Source organism: Podarcis melisellensis (genome assembly GCF_964234715.1).
Source record: "Podarcis melisellensis genome assembly, chromosome: 1".
NCBI lineage: Eukaryota > Metazoa > Chordata > Lepidosauria > Squamata > Lacertidae > Podarcis > Podarcis melisellensis.
This window is the reverse complement of record NC_138528.1, coordinates 44,912,629-44,933,280: the sequence shown is the minus strand read 5'-3', so window position 1 is coordinate 44,933,280 and position 20,652 is coordinate 44,912,629. Positions and strand designations below refer to the sequence as shown.

Genomic DNA, 20,652 nt, shown 5'->3' with positions numbered 1-20,652 from the left:
AGATAGCTGCTTTTTCGATATTTCACTATAGATAAGGATAGTTATGAATATCTAAATTGGCAACTAATGTGTATTTTTGACTTTAATTTAGTAGACCTGTTTTCAGGGAAAGAATAAATATTGAATTAAATTAAAGCATCCTTTAAAAGCTGGGAATAATATGGAAATGTGCAAAAAAACAAACCAAAAAACCCACCCCAAACTATTAGAGAATGGTTTTGTTGCATGCACTCCAATCTCTGATCGGTAAGAGACTCCAGGGGTCCCAGTGCTTACCCAGGCTTTAGTTTTCTTGGAATGAAGGTCAGTGGGGACTGTGGTGTCTTTGGGATATATTGCTTTATTTATACATATATACTACACGAGAATAAGATGGAACGGCTCAGAGCATTAACAGTCTAGGTTGGAGGGGGGGGGAGGGTCACCAAAGTCATAGTTCTGGATTCAGCACACAAAGCAGGTCAAGCTGCTGTGTCTCTCCAGCTTCCTCCTCTAGCTTCAGACCAGACTTAAGACAAAGGGCTCACTCTTTACTGATGTTTTCCTTGATCTTGTACTCCTAGGATGATGTAACGTTTGGCCAGGGGGCAAAGGTCCACACATTTGTCTCTATAGCAGTATGGTCACTCTTGCCTTGTGTAGCTGAAGGGTGCTTCCAAGCCCAGCTAATCTTACAGAGAGACTGGCTTGACCGGTTCAGTGGTCCCCTCTGCTAGATTCCAACCTAACAGATACATCATCACAGACTTGGAAGGGACCCACAGGCATCATCCAAAACACCAGACCAATCCTGTAACAGGTTATTTGGACCTCTTGTAGTCTTTATTTGTCCATAATGCTGGTTCTCCCTCCCTTTGTCATGGACTGCATGTACTTATGAAATGAACACATTTTACTGTGGAATATATATGTACTCCACTCTGTCAAGTATAACTATCTCCCTATGGCACGTTAAGCCAAACCTTGGCTTAGTTGCCACACACACTCAACTAAAAAACCCCCAGAAGGAGCCAATCACCTGTGACGTGAACCAGGTTCTTGTCTTATTGACCAACAAATAACAGTTTTCTTTTTTATTAGTAGTTTAGGTGTATGTAAAAAGAAAAAAAAATTCCAGAAAAACGGGCTTCAATTTTCATTATTATATTCCTTGTGTATAGTAAAATTATACTGCTGTTTTTTGTGTTTTCAGGTGATCCATGGGTGGCTCATCGTTTCTTCACTCTTCTTGCTTTTCTTTTTCTCATTCATTTACTTAGGGTAAGTTTACAAGTATCTTGACCTTTAGAAATGTTAGTAAGTAAGAGGATTAGCAAATTTTTGTTGGCTTGTAAAGTCTATACCCCTTGTAAAAAGTAAATATTGAAGTACATCTGGAGTAAAGAATACCACGAGTGCAGCACTGCAAAGCTTTGTGTATTTTTCCTTGGACATTCCTCTCAGCAAGGAACTAATAATCCTTAATTCACTAAGTCTTGTAGTCTGAGCTGTAGAAGAGTGTGCTTCTCAATCAAGATTAAAATAGAGATATTCAATCTTGGGTCCCTAGCTATGTTGCAAGTCGCATTATCCTAGACCATGGGTAGTCAACTAAGGCCCGGGGGCTGGACCAGCCCAGTCGCCTTCTAAATCCGGCCTGTGGACGGTCCAGGAATCAGCATGTTTTTATATGAGTAGAATGTGTGCTTTTATTTAAAATGCATCTCTGGGTTATTTGTGGGCCATAGGAATTTGTTCATTCCCCCCCCCCCCAAAAAAAAATATAGTCTGGCCTGCCACAATGTCTGAGAGACAGTGGACCGGCCCCCTGATGAAAAAGTTTGCTGACCCGTGTCCTAGACCATAGGCTAAGCTGGCTGGGCTTGGTAGGAACTAGGATCATCTGGAGACCCAGAATTGAAGAGCTCTTCTCTGGAACACGAGTGAATGGTGTTCAGTTATAGCGTAGAACACTTACATGTCTCACTGTTGTGATTACTTTTCCAGTTACGGAGATTAGAAGGAGGTAAAAGGCAATAAAACAATGTGATGCACAAGCGAGCCTAAAAGCATGACACCACATTTGAAATGAAACTTGAATCCTGTGTTTCTTCTAAATGAATTCCCCACCCCTAAGCTTTAAATCTAGGCTAGGAAATGAAGAAGAAACTTTGAGCTTGCTGCACAAAATTCAAACATAATTTGCAGGGTTGACGGTTGCTGTTTCTTCTCCACCATTCTTTGTGTAACAGGTTTTTCTCTTAATCTTGTGTGTGTGTCCAATAGGGAGGTTTTTAAGACTTACAACGTTGCCATGGACTACTTTACCCTAGCGCTCATGATCTGGAACTTTGGAGTGGTGGGAATGATCTGCATTCACTGGAAAGGCCCTCTCCGGCTCCAGCAAGCCTATCTCATTATGATAAGTGCTCTAATGGCCCTGGTATTTATCAAATACCTCCCTGAATGGACTGCCTGGCTCATCTTGGCAGTGATTTCAGTGTACGGTAAGATCCTTCAAACACATCTTTTACTAGGAACAACATTGACTTACTCTGCTTTTTTCCGCTTTTATATTTAATGCCTAGAAAGCTAGAATCAAGAACCAGACCCTTTTACTTGTGTCCTTTTGAAGTCTAAGAAATCATATTGTGAATCTGTAGAATACCTTGATTATTCTTCCGTGTGTGGACTATTCCATCACAAGAACTATTTCTTTTCAAAGCATTTATTTTCCCCAATCCTCTGTAGAAACCTTTGCCCTTAAGACAGCCTGTCTCTGGTGAAATGAGATAGGTGATGCCAATGGGAGAGAGATCTCATTCTTAATACCCAAACTCAGAAGACCTCTGAAAAAGAGGGAACGAGAACTTTTCCATATTTTGCTGCTTGATAGCAGCCAGTCCTAAGAAGAATCTCTTAACAAAAAATCTCATAACAAAAAAAAATTGTTATGGAAAATATCTAGTAACAACAACTCTTCGTAGTTTGCCGTTAATAAATTAATACCGTCTTATCTTTTATGGCATACTTCCTCCTTGGTGATGCTGGACTAGGTTTACCTTTGGCCTGATCCAGCATGACTTTTCTTAAGTTAACTTGCTCTCATTCTAAAAAGAGACAAAAGGGGGAAAGAGCAGATTTGCGCAAGCCATGTGACAAGTTTCTTCCCAAGCTTGATCTGAGGTGAGAATTGTGATGTCTTTGCAGCACTGAACAGTACAGAACACAAAGAGCAGCCTTTTGAGATATACACACAATGTAAAACAGGTTTGTGAATGTCACATGCTTTCTCCTCAAATTGTATTTGTTCAGGAAATCCAAATGACCTTTATAAAGCATTCCTGTTCTCCTGCATAAGATGTACAGAAACAAAGGTTGCACATAAACACAGATGTTCCGTGTCACAAGATTATGCAGATTTGACAGTACCATCATATAACACTCTGTCATCATTCAGATTCTGCACTCAAAATTTGTTTGCTATGCATAAAGGCAATTTATATAACTGTTATTAACATCTACGCTGAATATGAAAAGAATTGCCAAGTCACGTGGAAATACACATTTGCATCTGCGTAAGACTGTAAGTGGGGATGTTTCGTTCAGGAAGAGTGGATGTTTTTCACACTATTGAATTTCAGGCACATCTGATATTTGTGTGTGTGTGTGTGTGTGTGTACGCGCACTGCTAAACAAAGTGATGGCATTTAATTTGGTAAAGAGTGTCTTAAGTGTCTTAAAATTACATAGTTCTAGAGATAGCCATGTAATGTTCAATTTTAAAAAGAACCTGGAGAATAGGCTGTGTCATGTACATGTTGTAAAGGTAGTTTTATTCTTTGATATGTGAGCTAAAACTATTGAATGCCCAGGTGCTAACATGTTTTTGAAGCCTGCCAGAAGCAGCCACATAGGGTGGAGCAGGAATAGATTTAAGCCCCAGAGGCCACATTGAAATGGAGGACAGCCATCATTTGCTAAATCTGCTTTGCCTCACTAGTTAAGTCAGTTAATAAAGATGCCTGAACTTTTTGGTATCCATGGAGGGAAATGATCAGACTGGAAAGCACATAAACAGATACATTACTTTGGTTGCTGCATATATATTTTTTCAAATAAGACTGCATATATATTTTTTCAAATAAGACTTTATCTTCACAATCGTGAGACCTGTGAAGTTTTGGTTACTGTAATATTTTGTCCACAATGTGGAGAGATATACAGGCAGTATCCTAGCACATAACCTGAAATTTTCTGTAAGACTTCTTCCTGCAGGAGCACTGAACTGCTTACTAAGCTCTTTACCTGATCTTTGACATCTGAGGCACAGTTTTTACTATTATTTATTAAATTTGTATATCGCCCTTCATCCAGAGATCACAAAGCAGTTCCCAACATAAAAATACAAAAGGAGAACACAAAATATATAATAAAACAAAAACAAACCAATTATGCCCCCCCCCAAAAAAACATCCCCAAAACACCCCTAATGTAAATCAGCCCAAGGCCTGGTTATAGAGAAACGTTTTTGCCTGGTACCTAAAGATATATAATGAAGGTGCCATGCAAACCTCCCTGGGGAGAGCATTCCACAAATGAGGAACTGTTTTTAGGACTCAGCCTACTCTTTTTATGTAATTTATTTTTACTGATTTTAATATGGTATTTTTATACTGTTGCAATCCACCCTGGTGTCTTACAGTGACTGTTGAGGTGTAAGCAATCTCCACTTTTAAGAAACTATATTGTTTAGTGTGTGTTTTTTCTGGACAGGAGTTTTTTCTGTGTGGGTTGACCCCAATGTTGGTGTCTTTCAGATCTGGTTGCTGTATTGTGTCCTAAAGGACCTCTTCGTATGCTAGTTGAAACCGCTCAAGAAAGAAATGAGACTTTGTTCCCAGCACTCATTTACTCATGTAAGTATACAGAGTTGAGTTTTATATTCTGCAGCCTACTCCCAAACTATGGATATTAAAAATCCATCTGATTTTCTGTTGAGGTTGTGTGATGCTAGATGTGCAGCTGTGTTGTCGCGTTTTCATTTCTTTGGGACTCAGATCTGCTGTTGGCTCAAGAGCTTGGAACGTGTGCTGCGGAGGATGTCTCAAGATGAAAAGAACATTATGTTCCACCTTAATTAAAAATGGAAAGAGGGAAAAAGGATTTGGCCTGGTCAAAACACCTCTAATTGTTTTTAGCAGTATTAACTTACTGCATTTAGATCTTTCTTTAGATCCAAGGCTGGCCCTGTTTACAAGCATTTATAAAGATACAACTGAGAAATACAAAGTTCATCTTAGAGATTTGGGAGATCTCTGCCCATTGATTTGTATGTAACTTTCAAGGATTCTTTTTGAGGAGTGGGAGGAAACTGATCCACCAGTGCAGCAGCAGAAGGACATACGAATAGTTCAGCTGGATCTCTCAGTGGCCAACCAGATACCCATAGGAGGGGCACAAAAGGGGACATGAGTGCAGCAGCTTTCTCCCCACTGGTATTCAGACACATACTTCCTCTGACATTGGAAGTAGAACATTGTTAAACCCTGCGATTTCATGCAGATACATAGCTGTCAACTTACAGATTTGAAAATAAGCAGCCTCCAAAATAAGGGATCAGCAGCCAAAATAAGGGATTTTAGTTAACCACCTGAAATACGAAGTTAAAAGGGACCAGATAATTTTGGAGAGCAGCGCCGGTTTTTAGCCCTTCGTTTCCAGAGGTTGCTGCTCAAGCTGATGAAACACTGCAATTAAGTAACTACAAGCAGCAACCACTTTTCGCGCAAAACAAAGTCCAAGCTACAAAGATGCTACCCCAGGCAGAGACGCTCAGTTCAGCGGCCGCAAGGAGGATGGTGGCAGAAGGGCCCGAGGCTCCCGCCAGTCCCGGCGGGGAGGGGCTCCTGGGGGCCAAGGCTGGTGAGAGGAGGCCGGAGGGGGGCGGGCCCTGGCAACCAAGCAACACAGTTGGAGCCTCCCTCCTCCCTGGCCGGCAGGGAGGGAGTGAGAGGAGCTGCTTCATTTGAAACCTGGGAAATTTAAGGGACATCTTCAGTAAGGGACAGCAGCGGGACACGGCGCTGGGATAAGGGAGTTTCCTGCCAAATAAGGGACGGTTGACAGCTATGTGCAAATAGCAGTACAGATGATTTTATGGTTACGAAACTATACAAATATCACACGTGCCTGTCTATTTGGATTAAGTCAATCTGATTTCTTTATACTAATCTGAATGCTTCTACCATGGGTGCCTACTATGCATTTGTATCAGCAAATTTCTTTTTAAAATAAATAAATAGGCTAATCATACTTCTATTTGATTTTGGCATTTTGTTTCAAATTAAGATTGCATTATAGTTTTATGCAATAGAGAGGGTTTTTTTAAATCACCTGGACTTACGACTAGCCTTCCCAGCACTCATTTACTCATGCAAGTGATTTAATGATAGCTGTGCAGTTAACGAACAGAGAAAACAGCCTGGTTACTGTCGTCTTCCATTTTTTGCTATATTTATTTGTTTATTTAAAATAATTTTTATGCTCCCCTTCAAGCTCAGTAGCAGATGAAACATCTTACTGGCTTACAATCTAGACACCAGGTTTACAATAGGGATGGGGAGGGAAGAAGGGAAAAACAAAACCAGTCACTGGTTCCTGAAGTTACAAATGGCATAATGGAACTCTGGAAGAAGAAAAAAAAACCTTAAAAATATACTTTCCTGTAATTGACGTGTAGTTAAAAAATTTAAAAATAGGTAAAGGTAAGGTAAAGGTACCCCTGCCCGTACGGGCCAGTCTTGACAGACTCTAGGGTTGTGCGCTCATCTCACTCTAGAGGCTGGGAGCCAGTGCTGTCCGCAGACACTTCCGGGTCACGTGGCCAGCGTGACAAAGCTGCCCTGGCGAACCAGCACCAGAGCAGCACACGGAAATGCCGTTTACCTTCCCGCTATTTATCTACTTGCACTTAAGGGTGCTTTCGAACTGCTAGGTGGGCAGGAGCTGGGACCGAATGACGGGAGCTCACCCCGCCGCGGGGATTCGAACCGCCGACCATGCGATCGGCAAGTCCTAGGCGCTGAGGTTTTACCCACAGCGCCACCCGCATCCCAAAAAATAGGTAGCAGCAGTTAATTAAGGATATCTCTGATTTTTCCAATAGCAACAATGATATGGCTGGTGAACATGGCTGAAGAAGACCCTGAATCTCAAAAGACAGCTACCAAAAACTCCACTTATGATAAACAAGGTGGGTTTTTTCATCTTTGCTTAGTTTAGTTCTTTTCACAATGACTTACTGATCAACTTACAAGTGACCCTCCTTTGCTAATAAAAAGTACTTTTACTCATCATGTACAAGGATTTTATGAAATTGTATTAAAGAATTTTGCTTTCTGTGATTGGTACAACTATACTGGAATGGTAGTTTGGGTAATGACACATAATGTTAATTCTTCTGGAATCCCATTAACAACCCCCCATGCTCTTTTCCTTTCGTCTCCATATCTCCTGCAGACATGGAACAAAAATCTTAAATAACATTTACAACAAGGACATAAACATAAAGTACTATTCTGTTAAATATAGTTTTCACGATGTTTTTAGATGTCCAAAACATTGGATTCCAACCATAAAATTAACCCTACAATGTATTTTATTATAATTATTATTGATTAAATTTGTATATTGCCCTTCATCTGAAGATCACAGAGTGGAAGTTCTGTTACATGAGCAGAGGATGTTCTGTTCATGCAATGATTTTGTTGGATTCAGCCCATTTTCTCTTTTCAGTTCCAGCAAATCAGAGCCAGAATGCAAGTAGTGAGGCAGATGATGGAGGATTCAATCCGGAATGGGTGCAGGAACAGGTTCGTAGAATAGGGAATCAAGAATCAACCCCTGAAACGCGACAACCTGTTCAGAATCTTCCCAGTAGTTCACCAGCAAGTGATGAAGACCCAGAGGAAAGTAAGTAACATTGCCAGATAAATATATGTCAGCTTAGCAGGCACCTAAAAGAATCTGGGCCATTGCAAAAGGACTAGTTGTTGATATGCTTGTAGACCTTCACAAGATTTTTGCTTCAGATTACTTGCCCTCAGAAACTTAAACGGTGTTACTTTTATATAAGTAGGTGCCATAAGAACCTGCTTCTTTGTCATTCTTTAAATGAAACTGTAAGCTTCAATGAGAGATGAGGTATAGAGCATAAATTGTAATTTCTACTTTAATTATTCAAGTGCCCTGTTCAGGAGGTAAGGATGAAATGTAAACATTTCAGTCATTGCTGGTTCATAATCAAGAGATCAAGGAGACAGTAAAAGTATTTGTAGGTTATTCATCATGTTTTCTGTGCAGTAGTACTGGGCCTGCATTCATCAGAGACTCCTGTAAAGCTTTTTGGTACTGTGCACACAGAACATCGCTTAATTTTTATTCCTTGTTGCAGCATTGTGTCCAGATGTTCATTTACTAATAGAACATGTAGACAGACACATAGTAGGAGTTTGTGCACATCACCAGACTTTTGGGACACCAGCCCACCACTGTGATAATGGATGTATATGATTAAAATAAATAAATAGAGAGAGGGGGGGGGACAGGCAGACCCTGTTATCCATGCCTGTAAGATACTTTGGCCAATATAAATAAATAAAAACTTACTCCACATGCCCAAGCTGCATTCATCTTGTGTTTCTCATATACCAGCCTCTTGTGCCACATGGCAGACCACTTTTGCAACCGGAGCTACTTTCAAAAGCATTTTGTGATACAATATATATGGGTCTTCTGTTCTGAAGACAGAACCAGTGTGGTGTAGTGGTTAGTGTGTTGGCTTAGGGCCTCGAACACCAATCCCCACTCTGCCCTGCTGGGTGGCCTTGGGCCAGTCACTCTCTGCCTACCCTACCTCGCAGGGTTGTTGTGAGAATAGGGATAGGGAGCAAGAGGAACCACGTACACCACCTTGAGTTCCTTGGAGGATACGTGGGATGCATTCAAAAGAAACAAGTTTTTTGAAAAAAACATTTCCCCCCTAAAATAAGTTCATATTTTGTGTGTTTCAGCTGAGAATTCCAAATCATTGGGGGTGGAGAGAAATATAATAGCCATAGTACTTCTCCCCACTCATCTGGAATTCCCAGCTGAAAGGGACAAAATAAGAAGTGCAACTGGCAGAATTGTGGTTTCCTATATGTGCTCAAGGTTGCCATTGTCACAGATACAGATATAGGCAAGGAGTGTTGGGAAGAATTTAGGTATTTAACCAGGACAAGAGACCTCGCACAGAAATATCACCTGCTATCTGGCAACAGGGATGCTTGAGGATAAGATCAGTGAGGAAAGTCTAGTGAGGACCTGGGTTTGGAAGTGTTAGTCAGTGCCACTGTTGTAACTTAAAGACTTGAGAAAACATTAAGGCACTGCTTGAGTTGCATTGAATGGGATGAAAATACAGAGGCCCTCCTGTTTTCTGTTAATTGAATGTTATGATTCCAAAAACCTTGCCAAGCTGCTGATTATCTTAAAAAAATAAAGGTAACTCATACAGAAACCATAAAGATAGGTTGAATTATAAGGATGCATCATAATTAGACACATGTAACTTTATAAAAATCATTATAAGAATTTTGCAGGAGACACGAGACATTGAAGCAATCTTCCAAGCAAGCAAACTTATCATTTTATGCACAAACTGCAAGCTCCAAGCAAATTATTTGCTTTCTAGGCAGAAAAACTGAAGTTGTCTTTTACCAGAAAGTTGTAATCAAGTAAGATGCATGATGAATGTGCCATAATTTCAGTCAAGGAGTTCCCACTTGATGATACCACTTACATGGCAGGGAGATGACTAGGAAACGTGTGGGGAGAAGCATAGAGGTATGTCGGGCAGTATTTGTAATGTTGTAGGAAGGCAGTAATGTAGTACCTGACCGCATTGTTAAGCCCACTGCCACTCCAATTTCCTGCAGCTTCTTGGAAGCAAGGAGAACACTGAACTTACTGTGGCGTCAGAGGCTGCAGTCTGCCTCTCTACATCATGGGTGGAAGACCTTTGGCCCTCCAGATGTTGAACTGCAACGTCCATCATCCCTAGCCATTGGCCATGCTTGCTGAGGCAGATGGGGGTTATATTCATCAATAGCTTGAGGGCCAAAGGTCCGCCCCCACCGCCGCTCCAAGTTCTACCCTATGATTCTCTGTCATCTGTTTCCACTCAGTCTGAAGCTGTACACTTAATTTGCATATGCTGATGTGGATGTTGTTGAGTGTCCCTCCCCCCACCCCCGATTTCCGTTCTAGTGATGTGCACTCACTCATCTTCTTGAGAAATAAAGCTTCCAAGAAATAATTTGTGTTTCTGCTTTTTCCAACTCCCTGTTTTGGTTCTTAATTCACTCAGTGGATTTGAAATCCTGGGACTTCACCATATTTATTCAGGTCACATCTGTTTGATATGAAATAACAAGCATTCGGCACATTGCCGTAATATCGCCAAGAGAAGGGAGCAGGAAGAACCAAAATACTTTTAGCTGCTTAAGATGGCCTTGATTTTAGGGTTGAATGACAGGAGTCATTTTGTGCCATTGCTTAGTTCTTCTCCTTTACCTCGGCAGGGGGAGTTAAGCTTGGCCTAGGGGACTTCATTTTCTACAGTGTCCTGGTCGGCAAAGCCTCGGCAACGGCCAGCGGAGACTGGAACACAACTCTAGCCTGTTTTGTAGCCATTTTAATTGTGAGTATTATATTAAGGTAGCAATGTTAACGTCCCACTCTAAGTAGCAAAGTGAAGTCATTACTACTGCATCAGGGGATTTTAGAGATCACATTTCAGAGCTCTATTCTGTGGGATTTGTTTGTCTGCCTTGCCGGTCAGGCAGCCTCATTAGCGCTTCTTAAATGTGTGTTTCCTTTGTTTTGTCCCCCTCAAAAATCAGTGGATGAATTGTGATAGATTCTGAACCTGGTATGTAGTTTATGTGAAGAATGTGCATACCCAATTCGAATTCTCTGCGTGATGCTGAGCCACCAATACCTACCTGCCTGGTGGAAATGAGGCTTTTCAGCTTGCCACTCTGGGCTTTGATGATCAGTTGAAAGAGCCTCTACTCCCTGCAGATTCCAAGAGCAGGTGGGCTCTGCTGTTTAACTGAGGGAAGCCGAGCTCAGAATCTGCCAACAGATAATACCCGGTGGCCATATCCATGTTGGATTTTCACTCAACAAGATAAAGTGTGTGAATCATCTGTAGAACATTCAGTGCAAATAGTGTTTCTTGGAAGCAGGCAAACATAGCCTGTAGTATTTTGTGTTTGTTAGAGTTCCACTGTCTAATTTGTGTGTACTTTTTTGTCTTTTCCTCCCCAGGGCCTGTGCCTTACCCTCTTGCTGCTTGCCATTTTTAAAAAGGCCTTACCAGCTCTTCCAATCTCTATAACCTTTGGGCTCGTTTTCTATTTTGCCACAGATAACTTGGTGCAACCTTTTATGGACCAGCTTGCGTCCCATCAGTTGTATATCTAGCACACTCAGAGTTGATCACCCATGGACATTTGTAACGACTGTAGCAAATATGGGAGGGAGCAAAGATTTTTCCCTATTTCTTAACTGCCGCTGTGCTGGGCACTACTGGTTTCTTCTCTTCTTTTTTCAAAAAAGGGTCTCTTAATGAAAGGGTTATAGCACATTAAGTCTTCAGCAAACTTGAGTTATACATCTTTGAAAGGACCTTATGTACAAGATACCTATGCTTTCACCAGCAACACTTCTGTTTAGCATAGCGATTCCACCTCCACCCCACTGCTGAAGAGTGCTGAGAATTGTTGTGATGCTAAAGAAAGGGAACTGGTAAATCAAACTGAGATATCTGGACCATTTGAAGTCAGCCTGGCTCCGGAACATCAACTCTTGCATCCCAGCTTCCACTCTGGGTTACCTGGAGAACAGTAACTGGACTTTGGATGAGAAGATTTATATCTTGTCTAAAGAAAAAAAAAATCATGCAAGTCATTCTGTGTGTTTTGTGTTGAATTTAAAAATTCCTAATTATCATTCTGGCACAAAACCCTGTGTGCAAATTTGCACATTTCTAGCATTCTTTGGCACAAAACACACACTTTCTGATTATGCTGCCAAGTGTTCATCGGATTCCATTTACAACAGGTTTGTCATGAGATCAGAGGTGGGGTCTTTGTTTTTGAGACATTTTTAATCCTATATTTCTCCCTGTCCCCCCATAAAAATATGCTGAATATTTAATGTCCTTTCAGCATTATAATGAACATTATAATCTATAGAAGAATGAGAGATTTGAAAAGCTGTAGAAAAGCAATGAAACACACTGCAACCAAAAACATTTATAGTTTTCTTTTCAACAGAGTGGTGAATTTTGGAATTCCATCTTGTTTTTTCAGACTTTTTTTTTAGCATTTCTTGGGATCATTTAGTAAAATAGGATGTGTTTATACTGTAAAAGTAAAAAAGAGTAAATATTTATTTTATAAGACTGAGGGCTGACACATAACATTTACCCCCACAGGACTGTTATGTAGCAAACTCTGTGAAAGCATACATGTGAAAAATACTACATCTGAGCTCGTCACACATATGGGTTTTTCAGACAAAGTCTATATGCAAAATAAGTTCATCCTCTGGCCTACCCATTGGATAATTCCAGAAAAATTCTTGTGGTAACCACTTGTAGGGTAATTTAAAAAACAAACTTGTATTCTCCATTGGGAATCATTCCAGAAGTACTCATATAGAAGTGTTTGTTATGTTAGGGGAAAAAAGACCTAAAACCTCCACAAAGACTATATTGGCTATGTTGGCTTTCTTCTTTGATTGCCTCAACTTGAGTGCCCTTGAGAATGTCAGATGCACCAGGCTGCAACCTAGAAAGTAGAACATCTCTATTGAAATGAGATGTACCTACCTACCTAATCCTGTAACACTGAATGGCTCACAATTACCTATTGAATTCAATTTGGATAAACATTAATAATGTGGAAAAACTTACTGTGGCTCTCAGGCTGAGATAAGCCAGAGCAAGCTGTGTAAATAACAGCTTTCTGTTTCCAATATTATTTGAGGAATAGGATCTGAAATGAACTACTGATTGTCAGATGATAAGCTGTTGGTGTTTTGTTTGTATTTGTACATTGTTCCTCACTTGAACGTTCATGGGGGGGGGGGACTCTGTCAGTATGATTCCTATAGAAGGAGATTGACAAAGTCTGATACTACAGTTGATACCCCAGATCTACATCTTAGCAGAGCAGTGATGTTTATCTGCAGAAAGAAATAAACTAGTCAGCGCCCGCAGAAACCAATAGAAGTCTTTACATGAATTTCAGGAGGCCCCGAGAAACTTGCTTAGAATTGACTCGCACTACTAGTTTTTGCACTGCTAAGATCAATTGCACCAAGTTTGTTAGGCCTCAGTGAAATGGGGAACCTATGTCTGTACAGGTTAGGACTATGGTGGAATGGCCTTCTGTGCAAAAATAAACAAATCCCTCCATTTAAAAAGACAACATTCCTCTTTCTGACTTGCTAGTTGTCTAACCTTCGAGTTAGAAAACTCAAGATGGAAAGTGTTTATTAACTAGTGCATTGAATACAGTAAACTTTAAATGAAGTAAACTAAGTGATCTCTTTTGGTCTTGGCTTGCTCTTAGGAAGTAAAAGTTGCACAAGAGTTTGAAACAGATCACTCCCTAATTGTATCTTGTAAAATATTAAAAGAATTGACTGCATTGCTGCCAGTTTCTTAATCAGTGGCAGCGACTAACATGGTTTAGGTTTAGTAACCAAAATCAAAAATTGGACACAAGAGACGTGTGTATTTAATATAATATTCATTTGGAAAGTTGTAACCCAGAAGAGGTTGCTAGGTACTAACAGCTTCTCAGGAAGGACTAAGTCATTCAGTAATTTGAATTCACTTGAACACATTAGATTACAGTACCCTTCAAAAGACAAGACAACTGTAGTGTACTGTTTGGTTAGATATGAATATAGTTCCCTATTGAACAGGCCATCAAATTTGACCTTAACACAGAAGTCAGTGTTCTTCTGTGTTCTATTGCGAGCTCTGGTATCTGCAATTCGGCATGGCTCTTTTAAGGGGGGTTGCTTGTAAACAGAAGTTTGAAAATTCAAAGCAAGAGTTACAGGAGTACTACTGTGAATGTGGATTTTCTCTGACTTTTCCATATAATGGAATTTATTAATAAATTGACGACAAATATGGGGGAGGCGTCCGTAGCATACAGTATAGTAGCATTTTAGAACGAGGCATGTACGTTCAGGTGCCATTTAGAAATGTTGGGTTAATGCAGTTTATTCAACCTTGATGGTTACCAAACTTTTAAGGGCTGTAGTAAGCTGAAAATAGCTGAATCTTCTTGAAGTACAAAGCACATCTTGGATGTCTTTGACTTGCAGGCTCTTGATATTACAGTTAGAGCAGTTGCTTTATGGTGTAGTAAAAGAAACAAATAATTGGGGTACATTACAGAGGATGATTAGAATGAAGAACATTTAAGGGTTTTTTGGTAAATTGTTTTGGCAGCTATGTGTAAAGGCCATTATCAAGAAATCTACAGTACTTGCATTTGTACAGTGGTGTGATTTTTTAAATCTCACAATATTGGTCTGTCAGTGGGAATACTGGAAATGGGGTAGAGTTGAATTATTTTACACTCTAGCATTTTGTTTTTTGTTTTTTTCCAAACACTGGTTTGTATATAACCTGAACTGAATGTGAATAAGTCTTTTTAAAACACGTTTCCAATTAAGATATCATTTTGATAGGTTATTGCAATTTTCCCTGTATTTATCTGATTATTAAAAATAAAGAATGCATGGATCCTATGACTTTTTCATTATTTTTGCCGAACACTTTTAATTCCAGAACAGATGAAAATCTTGAAGGGCACCTTGTCTAGTATTTGTATAGAAAACCCCCAGCTAATATATTGCACCACCTCTATTACTGTGGTGCACCATTCCAGAGATAGCTGTGTAGCAAGAAATATGCATAACGTTTAAAAATGTGAGTGGCTGAAAGCATATTTGCTTCAATTGGAATTAAGTAAGGTCACCTGATCTGGAAAATCTTTGCCACACTCCAGACTGAGAACTGAGCAAAAATTCAAAACTTGCACGTTGAAGCTCTCTAGGATAAATAAATGATTTGGTCAAGCTAATTAAGATTGTTGTTTTTATTTCATTTCAGGGAAGCTGCTCAAAAATTTTAGTAGAAAACATTCCTGTCAGTGATGGGCAATTTACAATGGGCAGACTCCAACTAATTTGTGCCATTGGGGCAAGGATTTGCAATGGTGCAACAGGACCTTTCTCCTTCTCATCCCCTCCAGATATTCCTCAGATCTATTTCAGAGGGTTGGGGAAAGGCCTGGAACAAATTTGATGGACAGAGGAGAACATTTAGTTGTGCAGTCAGAAATACTTGCAGTGATGGAACATTCATTTAGCAGCCTGTTTAATTCCTCTCAATGATGCCAGATTAGTATTTATATAATATATTATATATATATAGTATAATATAATATAATTTATATATAATAGCATTTCATATTCAGTTATATTATATATAATATAATATAATATAAATATATAATATTTATATATAATAGCATTTCATATTCAATTTTGTTTTACAACAATGTGGCTGTTCCCATGTAGAACAAGAATTCTCCTTATCCCTAGGACTAGAGTAGAGATGTCTGAAAAACCACCAGTCACAGTTACAAAATCTTGGTAGATGTGGGCAGAGTTTGGTGTCATCGGCTGCCAATTACTGACATTTCCTACTGATACCTAATCCATCTTCAGAAATTTCTAAATCCTTTGCCACAGCATTTTCCTTGTGCCAATGAGTTCCTTATCGACTTTCCTTCACACAGGCATTTGCTTTGGAGGCATAGTGACTCAGCTGCTTCATTTTAGGCAGAACCTGCTGCTCCAGAGGCTCTTAACTGCTGAAAGCCTTTTTATTTTCTTTACTTAAATTAGTAAATTCATATCCCACCCTTCATCTCCAAGGAGCCCAGGGCAGCAAACAAATCAGTTAGAAAACAATGCATTTTAAAACGCACATTTAAAAAAATCAACCCAAAGCATGTAAAAAAACAACAACACTCATACCATCACAGCTAGCAATTTCAAGGCTGCCAGGAGCAGACATTGAAAGTTAATAACTGAGAGAAGCAGATGCACCACACCAGGGAAGGCATTTAAGAAATTGAGGAGCTGCCACCAACGAGCCCTTGTGGGACAGCATCAACTTGACCATATGACTTTGTAAGGTAAAGGTAAAGGGACCCCTGACTGCATTATGGTTCCTCTGCCCACCCCCATAGGCCACTCAAAATATTTCTACCCATCTCCTGAAATTTATTTAACTCCCTTCTTAACCCCCTTCCCTTCACCACCACTTGGTTTCGTCTCTCCTCCCTGATCCTTTGCATTCATTTAGTCTGCCTGTAACAGATTTTCTCCCTTAGCATCTTCCTTTCTGTTCCCAGCTGGTTTACTTATTTATATCATTAGTAATTCTTAACCTCTTAGCTTGCTTTCTAATTTCTATCAACACCTCCTCTGGCCCTTCCTTGGACCCACAGGAGACATGATTAAGACACGGAAACGGCTATACGGAAACGCAGAAAGGCAACTTGCATTTGAGCAAGAAAAAGTAGCCTTATTAGGACAAAATGTATATAGGTCACTGATGGGCGGAAATACTTCATGGGCAGTCAAACAAATCATTAGTGTTTATAATACGAGAGCAGCAAAATATGAGCAAATGTTTTCTTCTTCTTTTCCCCAGTTCATTCTATACTGTTGAGTGCTTTCATACTGGCGTAAATTTATCCTTTATGTGTTGGTGGTGATCAACACCACAAAGGATGTAATAAACACAACTTCAGGACATTTATCGTGCAAACCAGGGAGAGTAGGGAATTGCTACTAATGAACATTGCTTAATATAGTTAAGCCGGTGGCAGATGGGGTCTTCCACCTACTGCTGCAAAATAGGCTCCACTGAATTTCAATAAATTACGTGGAATTTAGTGTTTCCTGGGGTGCTTTGTAATGTCATGTCCTGTGGACAGCAGCCCGGAAGATTCCTCCCATGACATTACCTGCTTAGTGAGCCTGTCTTATGACCAAACTCAGATTAGATATCAAGATGGTCCAGTGGGGAGGGAGGTTGGGGGGAGAGGGGTGTGTCTCTAGAAATAGACCAGCAGTATATATAAGCCCTCACAACTATTAAGTCAGATTTTATCACATGCGCAGAGAATCCGAAGACAGATTTTCTTTAACTAAGCTTCAGTTCAGCGGGTAAGATTGGATTTTCACAAGGCACAGCAGCGGAACAATGAGAAAAGCTCAGAGCTGGGGGAATTAATCAGCGCACCTTGCAATCGAAATACAGGTCAAGCGAAAGTGTGAATGAGCCCTCAGATAAATTGGATTTATTCCTGGTTTGTATGGACAGCAGGGGTGAGGAACCTTTTCCAGACTGAGGTCCTCACCTCGACAGCCTTTCGTGGACCACATGGTTTCACTGTAATGTGCCTTTTCTCTGTTTCTAACCCTGTTTGTATTGGTGGTGGTGTGATACAAGATTAAAACTGACTTTTTGAGAAAAGCTCCACTCCATTAGTAACCCCATTAGCTTGTCATTTCTTAGTTACAGCTTAAACTATTTTGTTTGTTTTACATCTTTTGGTATCCCCTTGCTCACTGTGTCCTTAACATCTTGTTTTCATATGGAACAAAATATGCCTGCCATTTAATCCTTAATTTTTCTGTTAACTTGACCATTACATAGCACATTATGTAAGTTAACACTTGCTCTATGTGGAGAAGGAATGACAGGGAAACTCACCGCCTTCCTATGGCCTGGCCTTTATATCCTCTCCACCACTGAGTGGGGCAGGGGGTTGCCTGGTGCTATAAGCCCCCCGCCCCACCAAGACATGGCTGACCAAGGAAAGGGTGCTATAGGGTAGGGTTGCCATATTTCAAACTGAAAATCTGGACAGAAAAGTTGTTGAGCTTTTTTGGCAAAATCGCAAAATAAATGCCGTTTTTGAGCTATTTTTATGGGAAATCGGCAAAAACAGCACTGCTCACACGGGCTGCCATACATCTGGATTTCCCTGGACATTTCACCAATTTCCGCCCAGACACTGCTGCCAACTGCAGTATTCCAGATGTGTCCAGGAAATTCTGGACGTATGGCAACCCTACTATAGGGCTTTTATGAAGAGTCTCAAGAACCAGATAGCCAGGGCAGAATTTGGCCCCCAGGCCTGAGATTCTCCAGCCCTGGTGTAGAGGTTTTTTTATATTCTTTGCCAGATGGAAAAGATTGTGGCCTCAGCAAAAAGTGCATATATTCTCAGGAGTTTATTGAGATCTTTATCCTGCCTTTCTCATTATAAAAAGAACCATTCAACACAGCTAACTGTATCATTACAAAAGTACACGCTACCTACTATTAAAATAATCAACAAAGCATCACAGTAATAATTAAAAGCACTTAAACAGTGCAATCCTAGTTAAATGGGAATTAACCCCAGGTAAGCATATATAGGAATGCAGCCTAAAAGACAATGAATAATCGGCGACAGCCAATAAAATTTTCAGTGGGTGAAATCTAGAGGACATAAATTTTACTTGCAGTAGTTTCTCCCCCTTTCTATTCTGTTTCTATTCTATTCCAAAAATATATACCGGTAATTATAGAATGAAAACGCACACATAATAGCAGAGGAAACAAAAGGCAGCGCACCTTGCTTGGTTTGACTTGAACTACAAAGCGGCAGGTCACTGGGACTGTATCCTGGAGGTGAGTCACAGTGAGCTCAAAGTCATCAGCAGCAGTTTCCAAACTATTTTAAGAGTAGAACTTGGCTGTTGCCATAGCAGCAGTAAACCCTTTTAATCTCGCTTCCTGCAAAGATGAAGCCGCCGCTGATTATCCACTTTGGAAATCAGTGGTAGGCTGTGAAAACAAGAAGCAACAGTGTGCACTGGCTGGCTGTACTAAAGACTCCAGTGCAACCGTTTGATTTGTATTTTTCAGGAGCAAGGAATAGACAGGTTCCCTGTCACACACTGAGCATCTCAATGGAGCTTTTGTGGCAATATGCCAGTGTGGAGTAGTGTGGTGGGGGGGGGACTGCTAAATTTGGTAGATTACTGCATGACTTGCTATAGATTTGCAAAGTGTTCTCGATCCTAATTGTTTAAAAATAGCAACAGCAACAAAGCTATTTTTTAAAAATTCTTCCTAAATTAGGCAGCTGAAATGAGTAAAGATTGGGAGGGAAGCCAAGAAGTGATTTTGTGTGAAAGGGACTGTGTGTTTAGCCACCCTGGTATAATACTCATGAGGTGCAGTAATGGACACAGCGATTACTGCTGAGATGGCATGTGTTCCTATCCCTGCTCAGCCATGAAGTGATCTCTCACAGTCTCCTGCTGCACAGCCTCCTTCTGTCCTTTTGTAAGGACAAAAAGTGAAAAATCCAAGTATGTCACAATAAGCTCCATGGAGGGAAGCTAAGGACCGTGAGGGCCACTCCAAACTTGTGGCTTCTTCTTCCTCTTTGGCTGGTATATTCTGCAACATGTCACTGACGCAATAGTAGTGCATTAGTGATGCTTTTAATACTGGACCACCCACACTTCATTCTGGTTTATTAGTTGGTCTGTGATGCTCCTCCAAACAACATTATCAACAATTTCCAGAGTTGTTTTAACAACCAATCCCTCTTCACAGGGAACTCTGGGAATTTTAACTCTGTGAGGGGAGTAGGGGTGTCCTAAGAACTCTCTGCATCCTTAACAAACCACAACAACCAGGATGGATTGCTTAATGTAGTATCAAAGTGCTTTAAACGGCTCCAGGGTTTCAAGGTTTTCACAGCCCTATCTAGCAATGGCAGGGATTGAATCAAGTGCTTTCTGCATGCAAATAATGTGCTTTGCCACTGAGCCACTCTGCCTTATTGGTTTTTTAAAAAATAAAACGATTTCACAAACATTTTACGTGAATAACAATACACTGGGACTGTGGCACTGCATGTGGGGTTAATTCTTTTTCCTGCATACCCCCATAGCAGGGATTTGATTTGCAGGGATACTACTGATACCACATGAGTCCCAGTATGTTTTCTCCCAACAAGGTAAACAACTGCTTCAGGGCGGTCTTTTTTTATTGGGAAAACAGCAGAAACTCTTTTAACAACTATTCCTAGCACAGAAATTCTAACCCAGTTCAGAGTTGCTGCTATTAATTTTTTAATAGCTTGTGAGCTCCTGATACAGTGGTACCTCTGGTTACGTACCGGTACTTAATTTGTTCCGGAGGTCCATTCTTAACCTGAAACTGTTCTTAACCTGAAGCACCACTTTAGCTAATGGGGCCTCCTGCTGCTGCCGTGCCGCCGGAGCCCGATTTCTGTTCTCATCCTGAAGCAAAGTTCTTAACCTGAAGCACTATTTCTGGGTTATCAGAGTCTGTAACCTGAAGCGTATGTAACCTGAAGCGTATGTAACTCGAAGTACCACTGCACTGGAAATGCTAGGAACAGGTCTAGTTGTGTCTACATGGTGAGC

At 40.4% G+C, this 20,652-nt stretch overlaps 1 protein-coding gene across 2 annotated transcripts in view; it reads left to right on the top strand.

The window, feature by feature from the left end:
• Positions 1–14,865, top strand: part of PSEN1 (presenilin 1) — a 30,581-nt gene extending 15,716 nt beyond the window's left edge. For both annotated transcript variants that reach the window (XM_081890504.1, XM_081890503.1), the window contains 7 exons: positions 1,193–1,260; positions 2,266–2,486; positions 4,800–4,898; positions 7,148–7,234; positions 7,777–7,953; positions 10,605–10,723; positions 11,356–14,865. In XM_081890504.1, the coding sequence (XP_081746630.1) occupies positions 1,193–1,260; positions 2,266–2,486; positions 4,800–4,898; positions 7,148–7,234; positions 7,777–7,953; positions 10,605–10,723; positions 11,356–11,511 (927 nt within the window). In that variant the 3' untranslated portion in view covers positions 11,512–14,865. The remainder of the gene's footprint in view (positions 1–1,192; positions 1,261–2,265; positions 2,487–4,799; positions 4,899–7,147; positions 7,235–7,776; positions 7,954–10,604; positions 10,724–11,355) is intronic.
• Positions 14,866–20,652: the final 5,787 nt, after the last annotated feature.